The 23,245-nt window shown below is 45.7% G+C and overlaps 1 protein-coding gene across 1 annotated transcript in view; it reads right to left on the reverse strand.

The window, feature by feature from the left end:
* OC90 (otoconin 90) overlaps positions 1-22,798 on the reverse strand; it is a 38,201-nt gene extending 15,403 nt beyond the window's left edge. The window contains exons 1-8 of the mRNA XM_063079277.1: positions 22,656-22,798; positions 19,696-19,832; positions 12,198-12,263; positions 10,458-10,514; positions 8,173-8,347; positions 3,031-3,143; positions 1,201-1,329; positions 994-1,035 (exon numbers count right to left, since the gene is read on the reverse strand). Of these exons, the coding sequence (XP_062935347.1) occupies positions 994-1,035; positions 1,201-1,329; positions 3,031-3,143; positions 8,173-8,347; positions 10,458-10,514; positions 12,198-12,263; positions 19,696-19,832; positions 22,656-22,798 (862 nt within the window). The remainder of the gene's footprint in view (positions 1-993; positions 1,036-1,200; positions 1,330-3,030; positions 3,144-8,172; positions 8,348-10,457; positions 10,515-12,197; positions 12,264-19,695; positions 19,833-22,655) is intronic.
* Positions 22,799-23,245: the final 447 nt, after the last annotated feature.

The raw sequence follows: 23,245 nt of genomic DNA on the forward strand, positions 1-23,245 counted from the left end.
ACCCATATGCACCCATATACACTCATGCATACACACACCCATCATGCACCTACACACACATACACACACACCTATAAGCACACTCATATACATTCATGTACGCATAGATATGCACCTACACACACACCCATACACACATTCATGCACAAACACATCCACACATATCCATACACACACAGATATGCACCTACACACACACCTATACACATTCATGCACTCATGCACACATACACATAATACATCTACTCATACACACACCCATATATATACATGCACACACACACACCCCTACACACCCCAACTTCCTCCTTAACAAACCCTGCATGACGTTCTGGGAGAGAGACACCAGCCCCAATGGGAAGTCTTGGACTTCCCATTCCCAGGTGCACAAAAGTGTTGGGATTGGGAGATTGTGGAAACTCTGGTGAACAAGGAATGGCAGGCATAAATTCAACTTCCATTTTTTCATAAGATCCACATTTTAGAGTAAGAATTATTATTTGCTTAGTTCAGCAGATAGGTATTAACAGCCCACGCTGTCCTGAAAAGAGAAACAGCCTCCCCTTCAAATAGCCTCCATCCAGATCCAGGCTTTCCCTCTGCTGCAGGCTTTGGAGAGTGTGTGGGGGAAGAGGAGGAGGGCAGAGCAGGCAGCCACCATCCGGGCACTAGGCCCTGTCCTGGGCACATTGCAAGTCAGGGCCCTGAGTACAGAGCGAGAAAGAACGCAGGGTCTATGTCCTCATTGGACCAAATTCACACCAGTCCATGTAGCTGGAGACAGAGTTTGCATGAGGGCTCTTTGATGTTGGGTGTTTGAGTTGGGCTTATCAGAAGTCGTGGATCTCCTATCAGGGGAGGAAGGGACATGCCCACTGAGCTGGGCTGCTGCAGCTTCTGTGAGGCAGGCCCGGAGGAGGAGGTGGACCCACCAGCTCCCACCATCTGGGCCCTGTGGTCCGAGTAAGAGCCAGCTTCCCTGCAAGGCCTTACCTCTGGGCAGAAGCGTTGTCAGCTCTTTCCTGCTGGTTGTCTCTGAGGAGGAAACACATTGGGAAGTCTGTTTAGAGCAGTGGTTTGGGGGGACTGTTGGAAGGTGCTGGACTCAGCACCCAAAAATGCACAGCAGCCATGGGTCCCATACCAGCTGCTCCCCAGACCACCACCCCCACCACTGATGCTGGGCCCGGTTCTTCCTACCTGGAGTCTGAGCCAGGCAGAAGGAAGTGTCCAGCAGGTTCAGGGAGGAGTTGATACTGGACCGAGCCAAGCACTCTATGGCAGCCTTGTCACAGGTACACAGCAGGTGCTCACAAGCATCCCTGGACTCTGCACAGAGTGAGGGCAGAGCAGGTTGAAAGATCTCACCTGGACTCCAATGTGGTAATGCAAGCTCCAAGACCGCACTCCCTATCCGCCCCACTGAAAACCCGCTGCCCTTGCCCTCTTCCACATCTCATCACGCCAGCTCCACCTCCCCAGCCGCGTAGACCCAGACTGGGAGCTTGCCGCGCTTTCCTCCTATGCCCACTCCCAGTCCCTCAGGCCATCCTACCAGCACCGCCTTCCACAGATCTAGAGCGTGACCACGTCTCTGCATCTCCACTCTACCTCCCTGGGCCAACCCACCATCGTCTCCTGCCCGGGTGTGTCAGGTGCCTCTTAACTAGTGTCCTGCCTTCTCCCCTGCAGTCCCGTCTATTCTCCTTGAGCAATCCCTTTAAAACTCAGGCCAAACCAAGGCTTTAGTCTGTCCAGAGCCCTCCGATGACTTCCCACCTCAAAGAAAAGCCTCACTGTGGCCTGGGAAGTGTTGCATGTTTGGCTTCCCATTCACTGCCCCCGCTCCTTCTCAGATCTCGTCCTCTCCCCCATCACCCTGGGTCTGTCTCACTGGCCCCCCCGTTTCTCAAACACACCAGGCTCCTTGAGCCTCAGGCCCCATCCATGTGCTGTTTCCCTGTCTGCTTTGCTCTGCTCCAGATACCACAAGGATCGCTTCTTGTCACTAGCTAACATAATCATTTATCTTTGACATTTGCAGTGTCTGACAATCGTGAGGACATTCCACTGTCCTGTCTTGGTGCAGGTGCTCGGCCCATGTCTGATGCGCGAATGAATGAGTCACGTGTTCTGTGCTCACAGTGCTGCTCACCTCGTGGCCCACACCTAGTGCTTCTCTTCGGTCCTTTCCTGATGCTCCAGCCAGTCCATGTTACCTGGCCTTGGGAGGCAGTCGGACCTGAGTTCAAACCCTGGCTCTGCCACTTAGCAGCTATGGGACTTTGGGCAAGTTACTTAATTTCTCTGAGCTTTCCTTACCTTGTCTGGAAATTGCAAACAGTGGTGCCCATCTCATAGGCTTCTAGGAAAAGGAGAGTTGCTGTGTATAAAGCCTATACACATAATAGGCACACACAGAAAATGGTGCTAATATAGAACCCCCAACATGCTGTTTCCTCTTCCTTCCATGCCTCTCCTGTTCTGCTTCATCTTCCTGGGTTGCCCAGACATGAAATAAAATTCCTGGAGTCACACAGCAAGGAACGTGGAGAGCTGGGATTTGACTCTGTGTGTCTGGCTCTTACAAGCAGCAACCACCAAAGCACTACTCACCCATCATGACTTCTACCTCCACATCCAGCACTGAGTTCTTAACACATGCCAGTCACTGTATTAACCATCTCACAAGCATTGTTTAATTCAATTTTCAAAATAAGTTTCTGAAACAGGTTTTCTCCTCCCCATCTTGAGGTTCAGAGGAGTTAATTGCCCCAATGTCACACAATGCGTAAGTAGCAGACTCTGTGCCCTCCCAAGCTCTCGGGGTTGCTACAAGTATAAAATCGTAAATCACATAATCTGCAGATTGACTATTGTTTCAATTCAGAACACCTGGATTAAGCATCTACTCTGGGCAAGGTACAGATGCCATCGATCCAGTCCTCATGGGCTCTAAGTGGGGTCCAGGCTGGGGTCACTGCCCTGTCATGTCTCAGCCCAGCCCTCTGGGACCCTGGAGATGCTCACCACACGTGATCTTCTTGCTGACGCAGTTGACATCTGTGCTGAGCTTGGCGGGGTCTTGCAGACAGCCCATCTCAGCAGTCTCCTCATAGCACCTGCGATGCTGGAAGCAGCAGCTGTGACAGAGCCGGGTGCGGGGGTGGTGGAGAGTATGGGTTAGGGTTAGGGGAGAGGCAGGCAGCCCCTGATCAAGCTGTGTCTCTGGAAGTTTCCTGGCAGTGGACGCGCACACACACACACACATCATCTGCTGTCCTACAAGCTTCAGATGGCAGGACTATGTTACCCCTGCCCAGCATGTGGGTTTGTGTAACCACTAGGCTGGCTCTGGATCTCAGCCTGTGGACTTAGAGTGAAGGTGGCCCAGCAAAAGGTAAGGATTAGGTACGTGCTGGCCCTCATCTGGACACGGAATCTCTGGATGTTCCTTTAATCCCCATTCCCACTACTATCCACATCCGTTGGTGGAGCCAGCCAATGTCATGAAGAGCAGCTGCCAATCTTCATCTCTCTTCTTTCTGCCTGGCCCCAGGTAATAGCTGGCTTCACTACCCCATCTGTGTCTGCTGGTGGTGGGAGATGTCACCCTGTCACTTGCTAGGGCTGACCATTTGTGGGTGTAACCTAACACCTCTAAATAAAGAAATCGACCCTTGACCCATCAGGGTCAAGGATCCAGATTCTAGTAACTATGCAGCAAAGGGAAAGAAGGGGCAGATCATGAGCAAAAGAGGACTTTGCAACATTTTACATGTGAATCCCAGTGTGGGATGCATGAGGCAGCTTAATGGAGCAGGTGGCTCTGTGTTAAAAATAATCCATCTCCTCTCATATACACAAAGGGTGTTCGAGATTGCCACTTACGGCAAATGGACAGAAGGAAAGATCAGTCCACATTTTCTGGAGGCAAGGAAATTGATCAAATATTAGAACCTGGGCTGGACCCAATCCCTTAGCAGTCAGGCTAGGGTTTGACACAGAACAGCTTGGACTAACCCAGACGACACTACTAAAAATAACACGAAAGAAAGCATTTTGGTGTGAATGCACAGCTTCTCATACCTCTGTGTAGACAAGGACTTCAGGGGCCAGAGTGGGGAAGTGACATCTGCAAGGTCACACAGCAAGCTAGTGGCAGAGTCAGGGGACTGATCTGGCAGAGAGCTTACTATACATCAGGCTCCAAGCAAGGTATAAACACAGCATACAGTTGGGAAAAATAGAATGTTCAGCTGCTAAGACATAGAACTGAGCTAGACAAAGGCGAGAACCAGGGCAGTCTGCAATCTGCCAAACACTGGTGGTAAATGGAGAACTGTGTTGGCTTGTGGAGAGTGTGGGAAGCTCCTGGGTTCCAGCTGGATTCATTGGGAGCTCGACCAGTCAAGTAAGGAGGACAGTGGATTAAATGCAAACCTGGGCTGGACAGGAGGTGTGTGAGTTGCATTCAGATAACACCCCATGCTGAGAGCCTGTCCCTCTGGAGCTCCAGAAGAGTTGTGACTCCCCAGTGTGCTTCTGCCACCTGGGCAGTCCTGAGTGGGGAGGGGCCTGCTCCAGATGCACCAGCCCTGGCACTGCTGCTCTGGGGGCAGGAGAATGTGCTGACGAGGCTCTGCAGCCGGACTAAGAGGATCTGAATCCTGGCTCCACCGGTTACCAGTGATTTGTCTTGGGCAAGTTACTTTCAAAATAACTTCTTTTCACTTCTTTTCAAAACAACTTTATTTGCCACTGAGGAAACTGAATCTCAGAAACGTTTACTGATAATAGTTAAGAATTTTGAGTTTAACTCCAGTGACTGTTCTAAGCACTTTCCATTTAATGCTCCTAACAAGCCTATGAGTGAGGTAGTGTTACCCTTACTCGTAGATGAGGAAGCTAAAGCTCAGAGAAGTCAAGCAACTTGCCCAAGGCCTGCACAGCTGTTTAGGGACAAAGCTGGGTTTTAGGTCCTGCAGTCTGGCTCCAGAGCCTTGCTTTTAAGCACTGCATTTCCTAAGGCAGCAGGGCAGTTGGGCTAGAAGCTAGGGGCACCTGTCTTCAGAGTTTGTGCTCCTCTGCTGCCACAGTTTCTTCCCCATGAACCTCAAAATGACTTTGTTTTTGCTTTTTTGTGGATGGACATCCCTCTGGGATAGTATATTCCTGCCTGGAGGTTGGTGCAGGAATCAGGCAAGGGAGGTTGAGGACAGGGGAGGCTGGAGAAGCTGCGATCTGTGGGCAGAGCCTCTTCCCCTGGGGGACAGGCAAGGCCCTGGAGGAGGGGGATACTCAGCCTGCTCTAGACGGAAAACCTCATGTATGAGGCCCAGGCTATGGGGCCTGGGGAAAAGCTAAGGTGGGGCTTGGTCTGGGGGACAAAATGAGAGCCCAAGAAACTATAATAGGAACTGCAAGGCAGAGCGGGACCTGAAATGGGCTGTCAAAGGAGCTCCTGCATTCAGACTCCTTAACTTCCCCTTCCTCCACAGGAATAATGATAACTATTATTGTTGTTTTTGTTATAGCAGCTAACATTTGTAGTACTTACCAGGCACCAGCCTATGTTCTAAGTACGTCACAATTATTAACTCCTTTAGCCCGCACATGGATGCTATACAGCAGGTGCGCTTATTATTATGAACATTTACATAGGGGGACGCTGAGTCACACAAGCTCTGTAACTTCCCAAGGTCAAGGCTGCTTCCAGAACAAGGTGACACTGAGGTCAGGTGGCTCTTGTAGTGCAGACAGGAGATGAGTGGAGAGTGACGTAAAGAAGAAAAAATATACAAGCAGCTGATGACCTTGGGCAAGCTGCTCAATTTCTCATAGTAACTCATAAGCAGTTTTTGGATTAAAAAAATGTCTACATAGATCCTACCTTGTGATGGGCACTCAATAAATGACAGTAATTATTTCTGGAATATTGATGTGCAAGTTCAAGGTGGAAACAACCTGTGCTCCACCCCCAGCATTTCAACTGTGTAAAGTAATTGAAATCTGGTGTGACCCACTATTCTGACAATTTAGGGACATCGGTGCTTTGATCACTCCTTTTGGGTAGAAGACAGTGATAAATTACTGCTTCCTTTCTCTGACTTCTGGGTTTATAAGGTGTTTTAATAACTAAAGGAAGCGGTAACGGAGGACCTGAAAGTAAAATATGTTCCCAGAAACATCCCTGAAAATGTCAACAAGCTTGCTCCAGGAGACTGTTCGCTCGTGGTCCCCAAGACGGGAAACTGCCCTTTTGGTTCAGAGGAAACATACACCCTTTTTTACAGGTTTGGAGTGAAACACATGTGTTTAATTCCAAAGCCATCATTCTTTGTCAACCAAGGATATATCCTTTTTTAATTAATTAATTTATTTTTAATCTCCAAAAAGCAATTGGAGATTTACCACCTGGTGAATCAGTTAGTTTATTGAGCCCCTCCTATATGCCAGGTGCTGTAGTCAGCATGGGGCGTACAAAGAAATAATATGGTAAAGACCCTCCTTGAAAGAGGTTGAGTGGAGCATGGAGACGACCTTGTGCACACACACTGTCATGCATGGTAGGTGCAAGAAAGACAAGCACCATGTTTGGGGGCACCGAGGTTGCCCTGGTGCCTGGAAGTCAAGACATCCTGGAGGAGAGATGCCGGGGCAGGTGTGAGCCGTCCAATACTTTACAAAGGAGATTGCTTCCCTACCTTCTATGCGTCTGTGTAGATGAAAGCACACACTCCATCACACTGGATTTGGGCCCAGGTGTAATTCCAGTGGCGTGGGGCTTGCTTCATGGAGCAGAGTTCAGACCCAGGCTCAGCTCCCCTTTCCGACATCCTAGTTGTGCTGCTGCTATTACTATGGCTACAACTACTTCTTTACTAGTACCCCTACCATTTCTACTACCACTGCTGCCGCTCTTGCTGCTACTACTATAGCTACACTGTGACTGTTACTACTACTATTGTTGCTATTGTGACTGCTGCTATGGCTGCTGTCACTTCTGCTACCAATCACTCGTGCTCTTGAATACCCAACACGTCAGGCAGAGTCCCAATCGATTTAACTCAATGTGGTCATTTCATCCTAAATAATAACTCTGTGAGGTAGATGTTATTGCCTTCATTTTCTAGATGAGGAAAGTGGAGCACAAAGAAGCTGAATAACTTGCCTAAGATCACAGAATCAGCAAGGAGCAGATAATTGGAATTACTGGGTCATAGGTAATATTCCTTAAAACAGCACAAAATTTCCCAAATTGATGAAAGTCCCAGTTAACCCTCCTGTTTCCAGTTCCTGCTTGTCATATCCTTGCTAATGCTTAGTGCTTCTAGGTTTTAAATTTTATTGTCAATCTGATGGGTAAAAGTTGGTATCTTGTTGTAATGTGTACTTCCTGTTTATGTAGGAAGGGAGCACATCTTTATTGCCACTTACATTTTCTCTACACAGCAGGGCCTTGGTATCCACAGATGTGGAATCCATGGATACAGAGGGCTAACTATAAGGGACTAGATCACCCACTGATTCTGGTATCCGTGGGGGGTCCTGGAATCAATCCCCTGTGGTTACCAAAGGACAACTGTATTCTCCACTAGACATTCACAGCTTTAAAGCAGGGATAGCGTTCTGTTTCTCTTAAGCACAGTGTTCCTACATTATTGGTATTTAGCTCATGTTTGTTGAAAATTGAACAGAAACCTTCATAGTTGCATAGTTGTTTCATCCCTGGTGGCCAGGACTGCTCTGAATAAAAAATCATTCTTAAATTTTATTATGCAATAGAGTCACCTGGGGAGTTTATTTAAAATTCAGACTTCCAGGTTCCACCTAAAGGTATCCCGCCTGAGTCAATAGGCCGGGGATGAGTCCCAGGAATCCACATTTTAGCAAGCATACAGGGATTCTAATAGAGGTGGACCCAAACTTTAAGAAACAATAAAATGAAACTTTGCACATCGGCCATAACATTGGATCTTAATAACTCTCTGGAATGAGAGAAAACCACAGATTATACTACAATGCAGAGATGAGAAAGCCAGTGACCAGCTGGTAAGTAGTGGGATTAAGATGGCTCCTGAGTCCCTAGTCCAGGACAGTTTGCATATTTGTGTTCTGCACAAGCTATTGAGCAGGCCTCCCATGAGCTCACCTGTTGGTCTTCCTTACCTGTCGGGCTCATCCACGGGCAGCCCTTCCATCTCAAACCTGCAGGCGCAGCCATAGTCTTCAAAGTCCCGGGGGCAGAGACCAGCCAGACACTTCATACCATTCACAAACTGGAGCAGCGCAGGGAAGTTGGTGAAGACAGCCTGCAGCCAGGTGAAGTGGGAGCCCAGGCAGTCTGGGTGGACGGGGGTGGGCTGGTGGGCACTGGGAGCCAGAGTCTGGGAGGGAGCCCCAGTTCCCTGGCCCCCTACACCTCAGGCTGATGGAGCCTCATCCTTCTAGTAAGTACCTGCCACTGTGTTCCAGACAATTGCAGGGAGGCAGGTTTCTAAGACATGGGTGGTCCCTGTTGGCTGCCCATCCACCAGCCATTTCCCACATCTTCCTTACTAAACAAAACTGAGACATTCTCAGGAAAGGTGAGCCTTCTCCTTAAGTCCCTGGGGATGCTTAATGCTCATTCTCGGCTGGTCATGGTAATCCCATGCTTCCATACCAGTGATTGATTTAGGACTGAGCATGAGACCTAGATCAGGCCAAAAAAACTGAAGAGGAAGTCTGTTACAGGCTTCTAGGACATATTTCTTCTCTAATGAAAAACAAAGGCATGTAAGAAAATCCTTTCGATCTACATCTTTCTTCTTGAATGTGGATGAGGATATGCTGGCTGGAAGTGTAGCAACCGAATTGCAACCATGAGACCCCAAGCCTAATGCTGGGAAACCAGATGCTCAGGACAGCAGTGGAGCAACGTAGAGAGAGCCTGCTGGGTCTCTGATACCCGTGTCGAGCTATTGAACCAGTCCTGGTGCCTTTGGACTGCTTGCTGTGTGAAATAATCAAATGTCTTTGTTATTTGTGTTGCTATTAGTTTGCTGAATGGATTTCAAATAATACAGTGCTAACTCTACAGAACGATAAGCCTGTTTAGGAAGGAAAGGGGCACAGACTCACAATCGTTGAGCACCTGGTAGGTGCCAGAAGCTGCACTAGGTGTTTTCAACAGTACAATAGTTAAGATTGACAGAGTGCATGATGTGCTAGAGAGCGTTCACTTTGTCTGTTATCCCATAAACCCCATGTTAATCCTGCAAGGCAGATGCTATTCTGTCACCTCCATTTCACAGGTGAAGAAACTGAAGGTGAGAGACTTGCTCAAGGGATCAACCAGGGATGATGATTTGCCCTAAAATATAGAGCAAACAAAATTGGCAAGGAAACAATATTGACTGTTTCTGACTCTAAACCTCGTGCTTGCCCTTCTCATTTTCTGCTTTTCTCACTGGAAATACCATTAAGTGCTAAATGGGGTGATCCATACCACTGATTTAAAATGCACAGGGTCACAGGAGGGAGCTTGGGGAGATCAAAGGCTACTTGACTAGTTGTGCCCCTGACTGTTCTTCTGGCTTCTTCCCACCTCATTCGAACTTCCTTTCCCATGTTTTATTTCCACAAGGCCTAATCAGAAAAATGAAGAAATAATTCTATGCCGATGGGAAAAGCCATCCTAAGGTTTGTGTATGTGTGGGTGTTTGTGTAAACATGCATTTCCATTCAAAAATGCACAGAGTGCCTGCACTGAGTCATATATGTATATATACATTTATTATATGCCACATTATGTCCAACGTTGTCTAACCCAACAATAGTTCTGAGTCTCCTTGCTCAGGTTAATCATTTGGGAGGAACTATTAATAATTGATGATAGGAACCTTCATGGTGTCCTGAGAGTTGCATAGTAGATATGTAACTAACTAATGGAATACCTGACACCCTTTGAAATCCTTAAGCTTTATGTATATGAGGGTACCTTAAAAAGTTCATGGAAATATTCATATTATCTCTCAATTATATTTTCCCATGAACTTTTTGAAGTACCCTCATATATACTAGTTGGGGAGGGATACTTTGGTGTAGGGGACGAAGCTCTGGACTCAGAGGAGAACTTCTCCCTTCTAGCTGTGTGGCCTTGGCAAGTCACTTAACTCCATCAGGCTCAGTTCCCTTATGTGTAAAACGGGGATACCATTCCCTTCCTGGCAAATTTGTGGTCAGGACAATGAAGTAAGGAATACGAAAGCACATGGTAATTCAGTGACTCACCCTGCAGTAAAAAGCATCACTGTTTTCACCAGAACCTGGGTCACATCATTGAGAGCTGGCTGGGCCACACTGCTGGGAGCTCGGAGGGCAGAGACCAAGGCCCGTTAACTTCCTTAGACTTCCCGTACACTCTATGCCCTGACACATGGTGGATGAAAGCAATTTCAGGATTAACTTACCAAAAATTTCAGCTACATTTTCCACATTTTTCAGCATCCCATTGAAGAGTGAGATATCTAAGTTGAAGAAAGAAAAACAAAGAGTCTTGGTTTCTCTCCCTTTCCCTTTCCCTGTCCTGGGGGGGGGGGGGGTCAAACCTTTTCTCCTTCTCTCTGAGAACAAATTTGATCTTGGCCTAACTCTCTGGTAATACTACCAAGGAAACCTGACAAAGATGAAATGTGGACTGTTATGAGGCAACATTGCTCAGTGGTAGACATGACCCCTGGATGGTAGGGTGTATCCGGACTGGGAGGAACTATGGTTGAGCTATAAATACCTGTGGGTCTCCTTCAGAGTGATGGCTTTTGTAACTGAGCACGCTAGAAATTATACCTGTCAAGCTGTTACTAGAGATACTGATTTCTACAGAAAATGAAGCTTCTAGGCCTGGGCTGGTTCTGTGGCTGCTCCATGTGGCTCCTATCCCCTTGCACCTGAGCTGTTACCTAGGGGCTCCTGGACTGCTGTGTAGATTGCTGCAAAGTCTATTCTGCTGAAGAGGAGTACCTGCTGTGGCCTGCTGGCATACTGGGTTTCCTGCCCTGGATCCTTCTAAGTGTCAAGTGTGGCCTGGGAGTCGAATGTCTGCTTGAAGAAGGCCTCCTGGTGGGTACTGCAGTTCCTATGGGAGTTATACTATTTGGAGAGAGGCACTTGTCATTTTGTTCTGAGTGGGATTGATCCCTTTGCTTGCATGGGCTTGTGCATAAACAACATGGTTGACCCAACTCACCTCTCTGAAAGGTTGTAGATGAACCCCTGATTCAGGGCTAACATCACCAGCTAATTCACTATGTGTTATGTTCTTCAGCCAGGCGCACGTAAGGGCCCGCCTGAGAAATCTTTATAATCCATCACCAGGAAAACTTTCCCTTCCCCAAGAAACAAATACAGAGTGTATTAGTCCATTTTGTGTTGCTATAACAGAACACCGGAGACTGGATAATTTATAAAGAAAATGAAACTTATTGCTTACAGTTTCTGAGACTGGGAAGTCCAAAGTCCATCTGGTGATGGCAACAGTGACCCAGGGGTCTCACATTGCAAGAAGGTGGATGCAGAGAGAGCAGAGAGACACTCCTTTTCTTTTAAAGCCCTCAGAACCAGGCCCCTGACCACCATTTTTTAATCCATTCACTATGGCATGGTCCTATAATCTAATCACCCCTTCAAGGCCCCACTTTTAAACTACCATAATAGAATTTCCCACCCTCTTATCAGTCACAGTGGGGGCTAAGTTTCTAATACATAAAACTTGGGGGACACAATTCGAGCTCCAATGAGTTTTGGGGGGACATAATTCAATCCACTACACGAAGCCTCCTTTCTCACAGCCAGAGCAAACGATACATTATCTATCCCTTTTGCGCATGCCTTCTAGGAAGCTCGGAGCTCAGTTTGAAGCTGCAGTACAGTTAGCACAGAACCTTCATGACCAGTCCACTTACTTCCTTCTCTGGGTTTCCCTTTAAGCCAACCTTTGTCTTTGATGGGAAGTTTTAGACTTTTTTTGAAGAAGATGTCAATGGTGGGTCAACTGTTGGGGAGATCATTTTGAGTCCTACATGAATTACTTTAATTACAAATGCCACAGCAGTGAGTGGCCTTTGGGTGTATATTCAGAAAGGGCCGTTTTCTCTGCCAAAATCCTAGGAAACTTTCCACACAGCTCCTAATAAGGTACAAAGAATTCTTACTGATGTTTTTGGAGAGTCCTGGAGGCAGCTCCCGTGGAAGTTGTGGAGTGTCCAGAGCATGGCTCCCTATAGATAAGGAAGACAGAGCAAAGTTAGCTAAACACTGCCACCACCCACTTGCTGGCTAGGTCTGGGAGGTGACAGCTAGGAAAACAAGGGGGATGCACATAAATACAATTCCATGCTTATTTTTGTAGTACCTGCTATGTGCCATATCTGTGTGGTAGCCCTTGAAAAAAAATAAGGGGGTGGCTGGGATAGCCCTTGTGTTCTATATTGATTGTCCTTAACTGTAGCATTTTGGTTGGGGATGGAGAGATTTGGGGATTTATCTTGAAGCTGTCTTTGCATATAAAGCATATTGTTAGATTGCATGTTTGTTTTAGAGTCTCTTGAGAAAAAGCACTGGTGGAAAGAAGTAAAGACATGGAAAAGATCAAGGACAAAAGTTTTCCCCAGACTATCAACATCAAAATCACCTGGGATGCAGGCTTAGTATACATTCTGATGCCTGTGCCCTCAGTCAAGTCTGATCCAACTTCTGATCCAGGAGTGCAGCTCAGATATAAATATTTTTAACAAGCTCCCCAGCTAGTTTTGAAGGTAGTGGTCTAGAAACCTCACCTTGAAAAGTGTTGCTTGTGGGATATAATGTTGATAGGCTGGGAGAGCTATACCAATATCCAAATACTACTACACCCCCAGCCAGCATTTCATTATGGCAGGGGCCATAATGGGGCAATGGGGCAATGGGGACAAATGGAGGGGAGCTGGAATTCCAGTTTGGTCACAGATTTGTTCCCTAAAGACTCAGAGAGCTTTCAGATGTGTTCATTTTCACGTTCCACCCCCAGTAATATAAAGCACGTAGGTCATCTAAAACCGTCAAAAGATTTTTATCTTTCTCCATCAAGTGGAGAGTTATGTAGCCAGGACTTTCAGTTTGACACTGTCTGGACACCTCATCCATTTGAAAGCAACAAAGGGTCAGCCTTCACAGAAACATATTACATTAAATCTGTTCAGGAGGTTATCCCAGATAATGCCTGACTTGTCCATGCTTGACTTAGAGCAAGTTTCTCAGCCTTACACTATTGACATTTTGGGTTGGAGATTGCCCCATACACTGTAGGATGTTTAGCAGCAAACCTGGCATCTGCCCACTAGATACAAGTAGAAACCTTCCCCCTAACACATACATCCAGTGGGTGTATGTGTGCATGTGTGCATGCGTGCAAGAGCACCACCAGTTTAGCACCACCAGCTTAGAGAGAAAGAATCTGGGCCAGGGGAGGGATCCTGACTGATATAGTGACCATCTGTCTAGACTCTATCTCTTGTTATTTGTTATCCCTTCAACTAATATTCGGAAGCTGCCTCTTTCACTTTCTTATGATAAAATTCTTTCCCTTTGGAGTTTCCGGAAAACCTTGCTGAGGGAGCCAGTGGGGCCAGCTGAGTTGTTCCTCGTGGAGACAATCCTATTGGTGAGATGAATAACAACGGTGGAAGCAATGATGCTTGTTGTTGCTGCCAGTACCAGGGCTGGTGCTGTCCATATACCATCCCCTCAAAATTCTTCAAATTTCAGTCACTAGCATATTGCCTCTACTATTATTCCTTAATACATATTTTTGAGTCAATTTAATTATTTTGTCTTATTAAAAGAGGGCTTGATTTACTTCCCAATTATAAAAAGTTTTGTTTCATCTGGGAGTTCCAACAACTCTAAACTTGTATGCACATAATAACATGGTCTCAAAATATATAAAGTTAATTTGACAGAATTGCAAAAAGAAAATTTTAAAGCTGTCCATGGGAAATTTTTAACAAGCCAATCGCTTTTTAAAAGGTTAATACATTTACTTTAAAAGGAAAATTTTATTTATAAATGGAAAGCCATTATAAATTGTCGACAAGAACAAATAAAAATAAATTTTAAAAATTGTAAAACTAAAATTTTTTTAAAAGAATTTTTTAAAAATCATTTATGCATTATACACTATCATCAATGTACTTCGCTATGACATGAATGTATCAAAATTTATGTAGTAGAACTTAAGGTCCAAGGTGACAGTACTAAAAGACGGGGTCTTTTGGAGGTGATTAGGTCTTGAGGTTTCTTCCCTTACAAGTGGGATTAATGCCCTTATTTAAGGGTTGAAGGGAAGTAGTTTGGCCATTTTTTTTCCTTCTGCTCTTCCACCATGTAAAGACACAGCATTTGTCCCTTCTGCCACATGAGGACACAGCAAGAAGGTCCTCACTAGATACCAAATCATTTGGCACCTTGATCTTAGACTTCCCAGCCTCCAGAGCTGTAAGAAATAAATTTCTGGTTTTTATAAATAACCCAATCTTTGATATTTTGTTATAGCAGCACAAACAGACTGAGACATAACCCCAGAAGTCCATGTTATTTCATGTAATCTCATAATGTCCTGTGATATAGATATTGTTATCCCCATTCTACAGATGAGCAGACTGGAGCCAGAGAGATATAGATCTTTGCTCCTAGTCACAAAACAGAATAGTCACTAAGCTGAGATGTGAACCCATGTCTGTTGGGCTCCAAAGTCCATGCTTTTTCCTGTGTCATGATACATGCATAGATGCCAAATATTCACAGGAGTAAGATCTCATTAGCCTTGGGATGATTGGGGAAGACATCCTTGAGCTGATCTAAAGATCAGGCAGGAGTTGGACAGAAGTTGGATAATAGATGAGTTAAGAACATTTCCAAAAAAGGAGAGCAGAGAAAATAAAGGTGGATGCAGGGACAAGTGTGATGGCTGCAGAGAACAGCACAGCCAGAGAAAGGATAGTAGTGAGTACAAGATTGGAAGTCTGGAATCCCAGATGCCAGTTCCCACTTTGCCTTCAAGTCCTATCCTATAGTATTCTCATCTCTATGGCAAGGGCTGGATAGGATCATCTTTAGATCTCTTTAAGTCTTGATGTTTTTTCTTCTCCAGTGTGAAAGACAAATGCAGACTGTTTGTTGAGATCTTTCCTGAGCCAATAATTGTGCAGTTTATGATATACACATTGCATCATTTTATGTTTGCAGGCATCTTGCCAGACAGATACAATTGTCTCCATTTCACAGAGGATCAACTTGGGGCTCAGAGAAGGGTAATGTGCCCAAAATCTCATGGCCGGAGTCTAGGAAAGTGTGGCCTCAAACCTGGTCTTCTGACTCATTCCAGTATCTATTTCTATTCCCCCAAAGCCTCCCAGAATCCTCTAGGCAGGGGTGGCTGCGGTAAGGTCTGCGAACATCCTGGGGCCCTTGCTTAGAGTCAGGACGTGTCCCAGCACCCAGGAAAAGACTTATAATACTGAGGATGACTGAGGATGTGAGGGAGTTCAGACAGCTACCCTCCCCTGGTGAGTGAGTCTTCGTGGAGACTGCATTCCTAGAACTCTATCCTTATCACACCTATTTAAACCTTCCATGGCTTTCCTTAGTGTGGCCTTCAAGGTTCACATTATCTGGCTCCTTCTCCCTTTGCAGATTCCTTTCCTCCTGATCTGCCCTTCCTGCTCCTGCCACAGCCAATTACTTCCAGGTCCTTAGGCTTTTGCTCCTGTTGTCACCTTTTCCAGAGAGCCTCCCATCCCCCATAATGGTCCAGTGCAGTAGGGCTTAGTCTTTCCATTCTGCACAATGGAATATTGATGCTCTAAGGGTGAAGTGACTTGTTAAGTGACACAGAGGTAGAAGCAAGGTTTGAAGTCAGTTTTATCGTACTCAAAAGTCTTTATAATGTGGTCATGTTTTATGTGAAATCGAATCTTGTAAAAGTGAAATAGTGCAGTATAAAATGTTCATGACATATCAATTCATGCATATGGTGTGAAATAATAAAAATCAGCACACATCACAACATTCCAAAGATGCAGCTGAAGAAGTGGCAAATTCTGACACATTACTGCCACATCATGGGGCCACATCAGCAGGTAAATGCCCATTACATGGTTAGGCTGCACTAGTGCTACAAAATGCAACCTCCCATCAATAACTTGGGAATGGAAATTGTGAGGAAGGTTATGATAGCTAAAAAACTGTGGAAAAGACCATTAGCTCCCAGATATGCCAGGCTATTAACTGAGTGGAGAGCACTTTGCAAAATACTATTGACGTGCTGAAAGAACAAAAATACGCTTTAAAGCAGGCGCCTTTACCTCTGCAGAGAACAAGTGGGTGAGGAGAGCAGAATAAATGCTGCTGTCATGGCTATAAGATCAGCACCACGTCCTGCTTCTCCCTAACATGCTGCTAAACAACAACTGTTGTGGATTCATGAGACATAGTCCCCTACTCTGCACTTACCCACGGTGGAAACAAAATGGATGTAAGTTTTCAATTGTATGAGATCTTCAGGCAGGTAACTGGTTGGACTTGATCTTTTCCCAGCCGTGGTCACTAGGCTGCACTGCCACCCCAAGGGCCTCAATACTTATTAAGAACCTGGAAGTCTATAGAGACTTACGGGGGGTTTAGAGCAATGGAGCAATATAAGATACACTGATGCCTGAAAGATCTGGTAACATCGATTCAAATAAGTAATGTGAAGATGAAAAGAAATAACATCAACAGGTGAGCTACAGGCCCGCAAATGTTATGCCAGGGATTCATTACTATTATTAACAAATTCTTCCATTCACCGTCCCCTTTCCCCTCTGTACTAACTCATGGGTTGCATTGTTTGGATTGTATCTTCCTCAACCCCGTTATCATCACCATGGAATCATCTTGAGAGGCACAGACATCTTCAGCAGGTGGAAGAGCAGTTTCCTTAGCTATAAAACCCTGAAGATGCCTCAGAGCAGCTGGACCAGGTCTCCCACAGGGCTGGGTAGCCCAGGCTCTTTGCTATCAGACCCTTTGGGGAGATGGTTTGGGAGCAGTTGCAGCCAGTTCTCCCTGAAATGAAGTTGGCTGAGCACTGGTCCTCCATTCCCAGCCAGCTGTGCTCCATGACTTAGGCAGGTGTAGCCTCTTTAGACCTCTGATTTCTCACCTGTGAAACAGGAGGGAGTGGAGACTAGAGCCACTTGGAACCTTTCCAGATCAAAGGATGAGCATCCCAGACTTTCTGCCCATTCCCTTGATGACACCTAATGATGCTTATAGAATACCCACGGGATGGAGTGTGGTATTGAGAGAAACTTCACAGAGTTATTGGGAGACAGTTGAAGATGATTTGGAGCAATGAAGAGTTTTTCAGTCAGGAAAGATGGGGAAGAGGCAAAAGCAAAGAGATAATGGTGTGAAACTATGCGGTGTATTTGGGAACTGTTGCGGGTTGGTACATCTGGGCCCATGTCCCCTCTTGGCCCCTACACTCCAAGCACCCTGGATTGCTCTCTAGTCCCCCTGTGTGCCCTGGGTCCTGGGCCTTTGCACAGGCTGTGCCCTCTGTGGAATACCTTGACCATGACTCAGGCTGGCTGAACACTTCACCCTGTGAGGCTTGGTTTAAACAACACTGTGTGGAAGCCTTTCCTTACTTCTTCCTCTGATTCTGGGAGATTCTGTCCTCTGAGCTTCCAAACCCCACTTCTGGTGACCTCTTCCACAGTACTTTTTATGCTGATTCTCAGGGTCTCTTTACTCTTGCGTCTCTCCCATTGGATTAGAGCCCTTTGAAGGCAGAAACCTTATCACTGTTGGACTTCGAGGGCCTAGGACCTCACTTGACACACCGAGAAGCCTCACCAATATTTGTCGAGTGTGTTGAAGGAAACCATGAAGACTGACTTGGGAGGGCCAAGATGGGAGGCCCAGAACCCAGTAATACTTGGGCTGACTACACTTGTCCTGGACAGAGAAAATGGGGGTCTGATTTGCAAACCCAAATCTCTGCATGGGACAGATGGATAATGCAAACAAGAGGAGCAGTCCCCATGCCAGGAAACAGTGGGGAAAGGAGGGGACTGTGGAGCACTAGGGGGACACGGGCTACTGTGAGAGGGGCAGCTGTGACTCAACCCGGGTCTTGGGGAAAGAGAATCACAATTTGAATTTTCAAAATTTGTTGGAAATCTGAATTTTTTTGGAAACTCTTCCAATTTTAAGCTCTTGGCTCAAATTTAAAAAGTATATATATATATATATATATGGTGCAGACTAAACAGAACAAGTCAGTAGGCTGACTTCAGATTGAGGGTGAGAGGAATGCCCTCTGCCCTGAGTGCGTGCAGGGCGATTGGGAGGCAAATGCTCCCTCTAGGCCAGAAGCACAGGGCTGTGAACTGACAATGAAATGTGAGCAGGCCTCCCAGGTTCCTGTACCAGCCTCTCTCCTCTCTGCTGGGTTCTCAGAATGGTTCCCATGGAGAGGGAATTTCCTCCTGAAAATGACGGGCTTTGAGGGGACAGTGCCCTGCAAAATGCAGACTTTCAGACGGGGAAGAAAGCTCACGATTTCAGCTCCATTTGAGCCCATGTAATTGCTCTGGCACGTTTCACATTTGGCATAATTGCCTTGGAAAGTGTTTAATCAGCACAACAGCCAACAGCTAAGAATACCTACTGCCCACTTTAGCAGTGATTGGAAAATATTGCCTGCTCCTGGGTAATTGCTTTACTCAAATTTTCTTCGTGAAACTGATGGTTAAGTCCCCATTCTGGAGGGTGGGAGGTGACCTCATTACACAGGCGTGCTGGTGAGGCATGCCTGCTCTCCCGTGCTCCTTCTTACTTTCAGGGTAAAGACGCCCACTCATGTTCATTAGCAGCTAAAACAGTCACCTTGGGTTTAACATGTTTTATCCCAGAGGACTGAATTAGTTCACTTATAAAGTCCGGTGGTGCGGTGGGGGGAGAATGAGGGAAGGTCGGAAGCAACATAAGGACAAAATTCACCAGAATAAAATTGATTCTGAGTCAGTAGGTTTGCTGTTACTTGCAGGAATATAAATAGCATCTGTATAATTCCAGGAGCAGAGCTAGTGCTGTATTTGTGTGTGTGTGTATATATAAAATATATACATACGTGTGTGTGTGTGTGTGTGTGTGTGTGTGAGAGAGAGAGAGAGAGAGAGAGAGAGAGAGAGAGAGAACAGAAATTCAACTGGTATGTGTTTGATGAATGACTGAACAGACAGTAGTTGAATTACACCATTAAATGGCCAATGGGCGAGGACCTGCTAAACTCACAGAATCCTAGTCTAGTCAACTTCAAGCATACTTAGAAGATATCATCTCTAGATAGCAGAATGATAAGGTCTGGTAGCCATTTTGAGTGGGATGTCATAGTATTAAGTATTCTACCCAGATCAACTAAGAATGCACAGAGCCTATGTTTTTGCCCAGCCCCCCTCTCAGAGTTCCATTTGGAAGGAGATAAATGTGCAGAGGACAGTGGGAGGTGGGAGCCAACACGTGGCTTGTGACGTGGGGAATATGGAATAAACTCCAGTGCAGAACTCCCAGATAAAGAAAGCATATGGTTTAGGTGGAAGGTCTAAGAAACCTCCCTCTCCTAACACATATCTGTCCGCCCTCCTGGTGACTGACGCCTGTCCCTGGAGGTCATGAGCCCGCTCTCAGTGCAGAGAAGACGGGGGTCAGCGACTCGCCCTGCTGTATTGAGGGAGCGAACACAGAGGCTGCTCCTAGCCCTGCTACAGGGATGGAGAAACATGTGGAGAGACCTTGTCATGTGCAAAGACTCTCCCCATCATCAACATGTGTAATGCATTGTCTTGAAATCTGATTCATTTTGCTACTGAGGCAGCTATGAGAAGGCATCTGACAGAGCTCCAATCACAGGAAGCTTAACTGACCTGGGACCCAATGGCTGTGCTCTGAAGTCCAAGGCAGTGTTTGCACAGAGGCCTCATCTCCTATGACCCCCGAGTCCCCATGGCTGCTCCCAGCCCAGACTCAGCACAAGCAGGTATACTCTGGTGAGCCAGGTTCCTGCGGGACACAGGACTCCTCTGATGGACTCCTCCTGGATGACCTTGCCAGACTTTCTTAGACCAACTATAGTCTAGAATGTGTCCACCTACCCTCCTCCCCATCTTTCCTTCACCTGCAGAACTGTCTCCCAGCCTGTCCTGGTTGCCTCCTCATTTTTTCCCCACAAGTTTTTAATGAAATCTTTCCACACTTGATCTGGTCTTGGCATCTGTTTCTTGGAAGATGAATAACACACCACTCCCACTTCTTTGAGGCAAAAACCTCAAAACTGGACCTTTCCCCCTACAGTGCCTGGACTGAAAACTGGTGAATTTGTTTGGTGGGCAGTCATCTCAGTGGTGGTCATACACTCACCCTGCAAAATTGGGGCTGCAGGTGTGGCAAATTCAAATTCATACATAAATGTATGTTCGCGTTTAAACTTTCTTTGACTTATTATTTTTTGAACACTAAGTATTTATGTTTGAGAATAAAATCTCTTGGAGCACTCCAGAAGTCTTTAACAATTTATAATAATAGAGGACATCATTATCATTTTTATTACACAATATAGTAGCAAACTATTGAAAGAGGAAGAAGACAGCAAGAAGGACAGGGAGGAAAATGTTCAATGGTCTCAATTTTACAGAAAAATAAATAATTTAAAAGACACATGTAAAACGTGGCAGAGGTGGGGTTGTTGAAGGTGCAGTTTTGATCAAAGTAAAATTTTTATTTTGAGAGAGGAAACTATTAGCTACAAAAGAAAATAAGCTAAAAAGATTAGGAAAACGGGTTTTGCTAAGTTAAATCTCATTTAAAAGAAAAAATAAGGAAGAAACTGAGAAACTGTAGAATTCTTTACATTTTTGTCACCAAAAGTGAGACACATCAGTATCGTAGCTGGAATTTGCTGAAGTTGAGTGAGGTCTTGGGAAAGGCTGAGCTGCTGACTTACCATCCCCAGTGGCTCTGGCAGTGAGGACCCAAATTATAACAAGAATGTTTTAATGAGGAAAAATAAATACATGAAGGAAGTAAAGAATCAATAGAAGCCCAGCAACAAGTGGTTGATCTGCTCTGCCTTGGAGGCAAGGGCTGGGATTGGGGTTTGGAAGGGGTCTAGCTTGAAGAGAAGACTTTGAGTCTTATGTCAAATGGTTATACTGTAATTTTCAACTGGCAATCTTCTGGGTCATGTGCAAATCTCTTGTGTTGCCTACTAACTTGGGTCATGATCGAGACAGATTATCAATAAACATTTGTGGATTCACATTGCCTCACCCTCATCACTGCTGTTTGGAAGAACACCTTACAGAGGGAGAGGGTTAGTGTATTGGTCCAGAGTTCACCTGAATCTGGGAGGGGAAGGAGACAGGTACCCAGATCAGCGAGCCATGTGGAGTCCAACCAGTTGGAGGAAGGAAAACAGCAAGTTCAGGTATCTGTGCGCTTCACAAGTACACAAACAAGAAAGCAAATAGGAAAGGGCCAGAAGCCTCAAATGCTGAGCCAAGACTCTACGTGAGCTTGAAGTTATTACCCCAGTGTGCTAAGGAGCTTGCTTGCATATCTTTAGGCTTTGGTGTTATGGGACTCCCTTTAGAACGTGGAAATGGAACTGTCTGCCCTTTATTCTGGACAGACCTGCAAAGGGGGCAGGGACTCTACTGTATGTTTTGAAGGTTAACATGCTCCAAGGAAATCAGCAAATCAGGGGACAGCCACCCAGGAACAAAGGGGAGTGGAGACTGCACTCAGGTGGACGGAGGTTTCTAACTGGCACCTTGTTTTCCACCCCGTCTCCCACCCACCCTTTCATGTATGTACAGGGTGCTAAAACATATCTACTGAGTTACACCTAGAGCTTATCACTGACCCTTGATTTTCATCACTCCTCAGGCAGGGGGACAAAAAAGTTCTAATAAGCAAGTCAGATGAAATTTAACAATATCTCCCAGTCATATTAAGTAATTATATGCTAACTAGAAAATATGGTGTCAAGTACCATTACTCACCCACACGGGGGGCCATCAGCACACCCACAAGGAGAGGCACAATCATAGCAGGAGAGAAAAGGGTGGGACTCAGGCCTCAACTGGAGCAGACTCCTGGGAGAGAGGTCAGCAGAATATGATGAGGATGTTTTCAGAAATCACATGAAAGAAGAACAAGGCATGTGGTACAAAAGAAGAAAGTCTGGAAAGCTTTTCTGTACCAGCTTTGCCGCTAATGAACAGTATGGCATTAAGGAAACATATTCCCTCTTTGAGATTCAATTGATTCATCTGTAAAATGGAAACTTAACTGTGAGCTCCTCGAGGACAGGACACAGCTGTGGTCTCACTTATTTATTCATTTATTTCACGCTTATTTATTGCAGGCCTGCCATGGGTCAGGCATCAAGGATTCAAGATCCAGTAATGCAAAATGAGAAAAACACACCCCCTGCCTGTGTGTTGTTCAGACATTATTGAGGAAGGGAAGCAATGTGGCAAGTACTATGGTTCGGCTTTGTTAATTGAACTTTAAATACTCTGTACATGACGATACACCAGTATTCCAAATACACCTTTAGTAGGCTGGCTTTGAACCTTTGCACCATCACTTGACACATGAATAAATTTAGCGACCGCATGGTGGCGCTGCCTGCTAGTAAGCAATGCTTTTCCTGCAGCATCTCCATCTTCCCTTCCTTGGCTTTTGAGTATTTTGGATACTTTGGTGCAGTCCTAGAGGTTCAATACATTTGCCACAGGGGCTGCTCTGGCGGCAAAAGGGCGAGGTGGGCAGAGTCTGGGAACCCTAGTGCATTTCAATCGCAGCTGCCCTGTGCTCAGATCAGCAAATATTTAATTTCGACAGTCACTTACTGGACTGCCAGTCAACCGTATATTTAATAAAGAAGAAGAAGAAAAAAAAAAAAAAAACCAGAGGGATTTAAAAATAATTTTAGCTCCCTAGGAATAGAACTCCCTAAAGAATGTGATATGGTTGGTTGTCTTGTGCACATTATGCTTTAGAACATGTTTTTAAGAAAAAGTTTGAATGAAAACACAGTGTGATCCATGCTACCCTGGCGGCATACACAGGGCTGCTGGGTAGGGTTGTACAGGGGCTTGGCCAAGGGGGC

The sequence above is a fragment of the Cynocephalus volans genome, chromosome 15 (assembly GCF_027409185.1).
Source record: "Cynocephalus volans isolate mCynVol1 chromosome 15, mCynVol1.pri, whole genome shotgun sequence".
Taxonomy (NCBI): domain Eukaryota; kingdom Metazoa; phylum Chordata; class Mammalia; order Dermoptera; family Cynocephalidae; genus Cynocephalus; species Cynocephalus volans.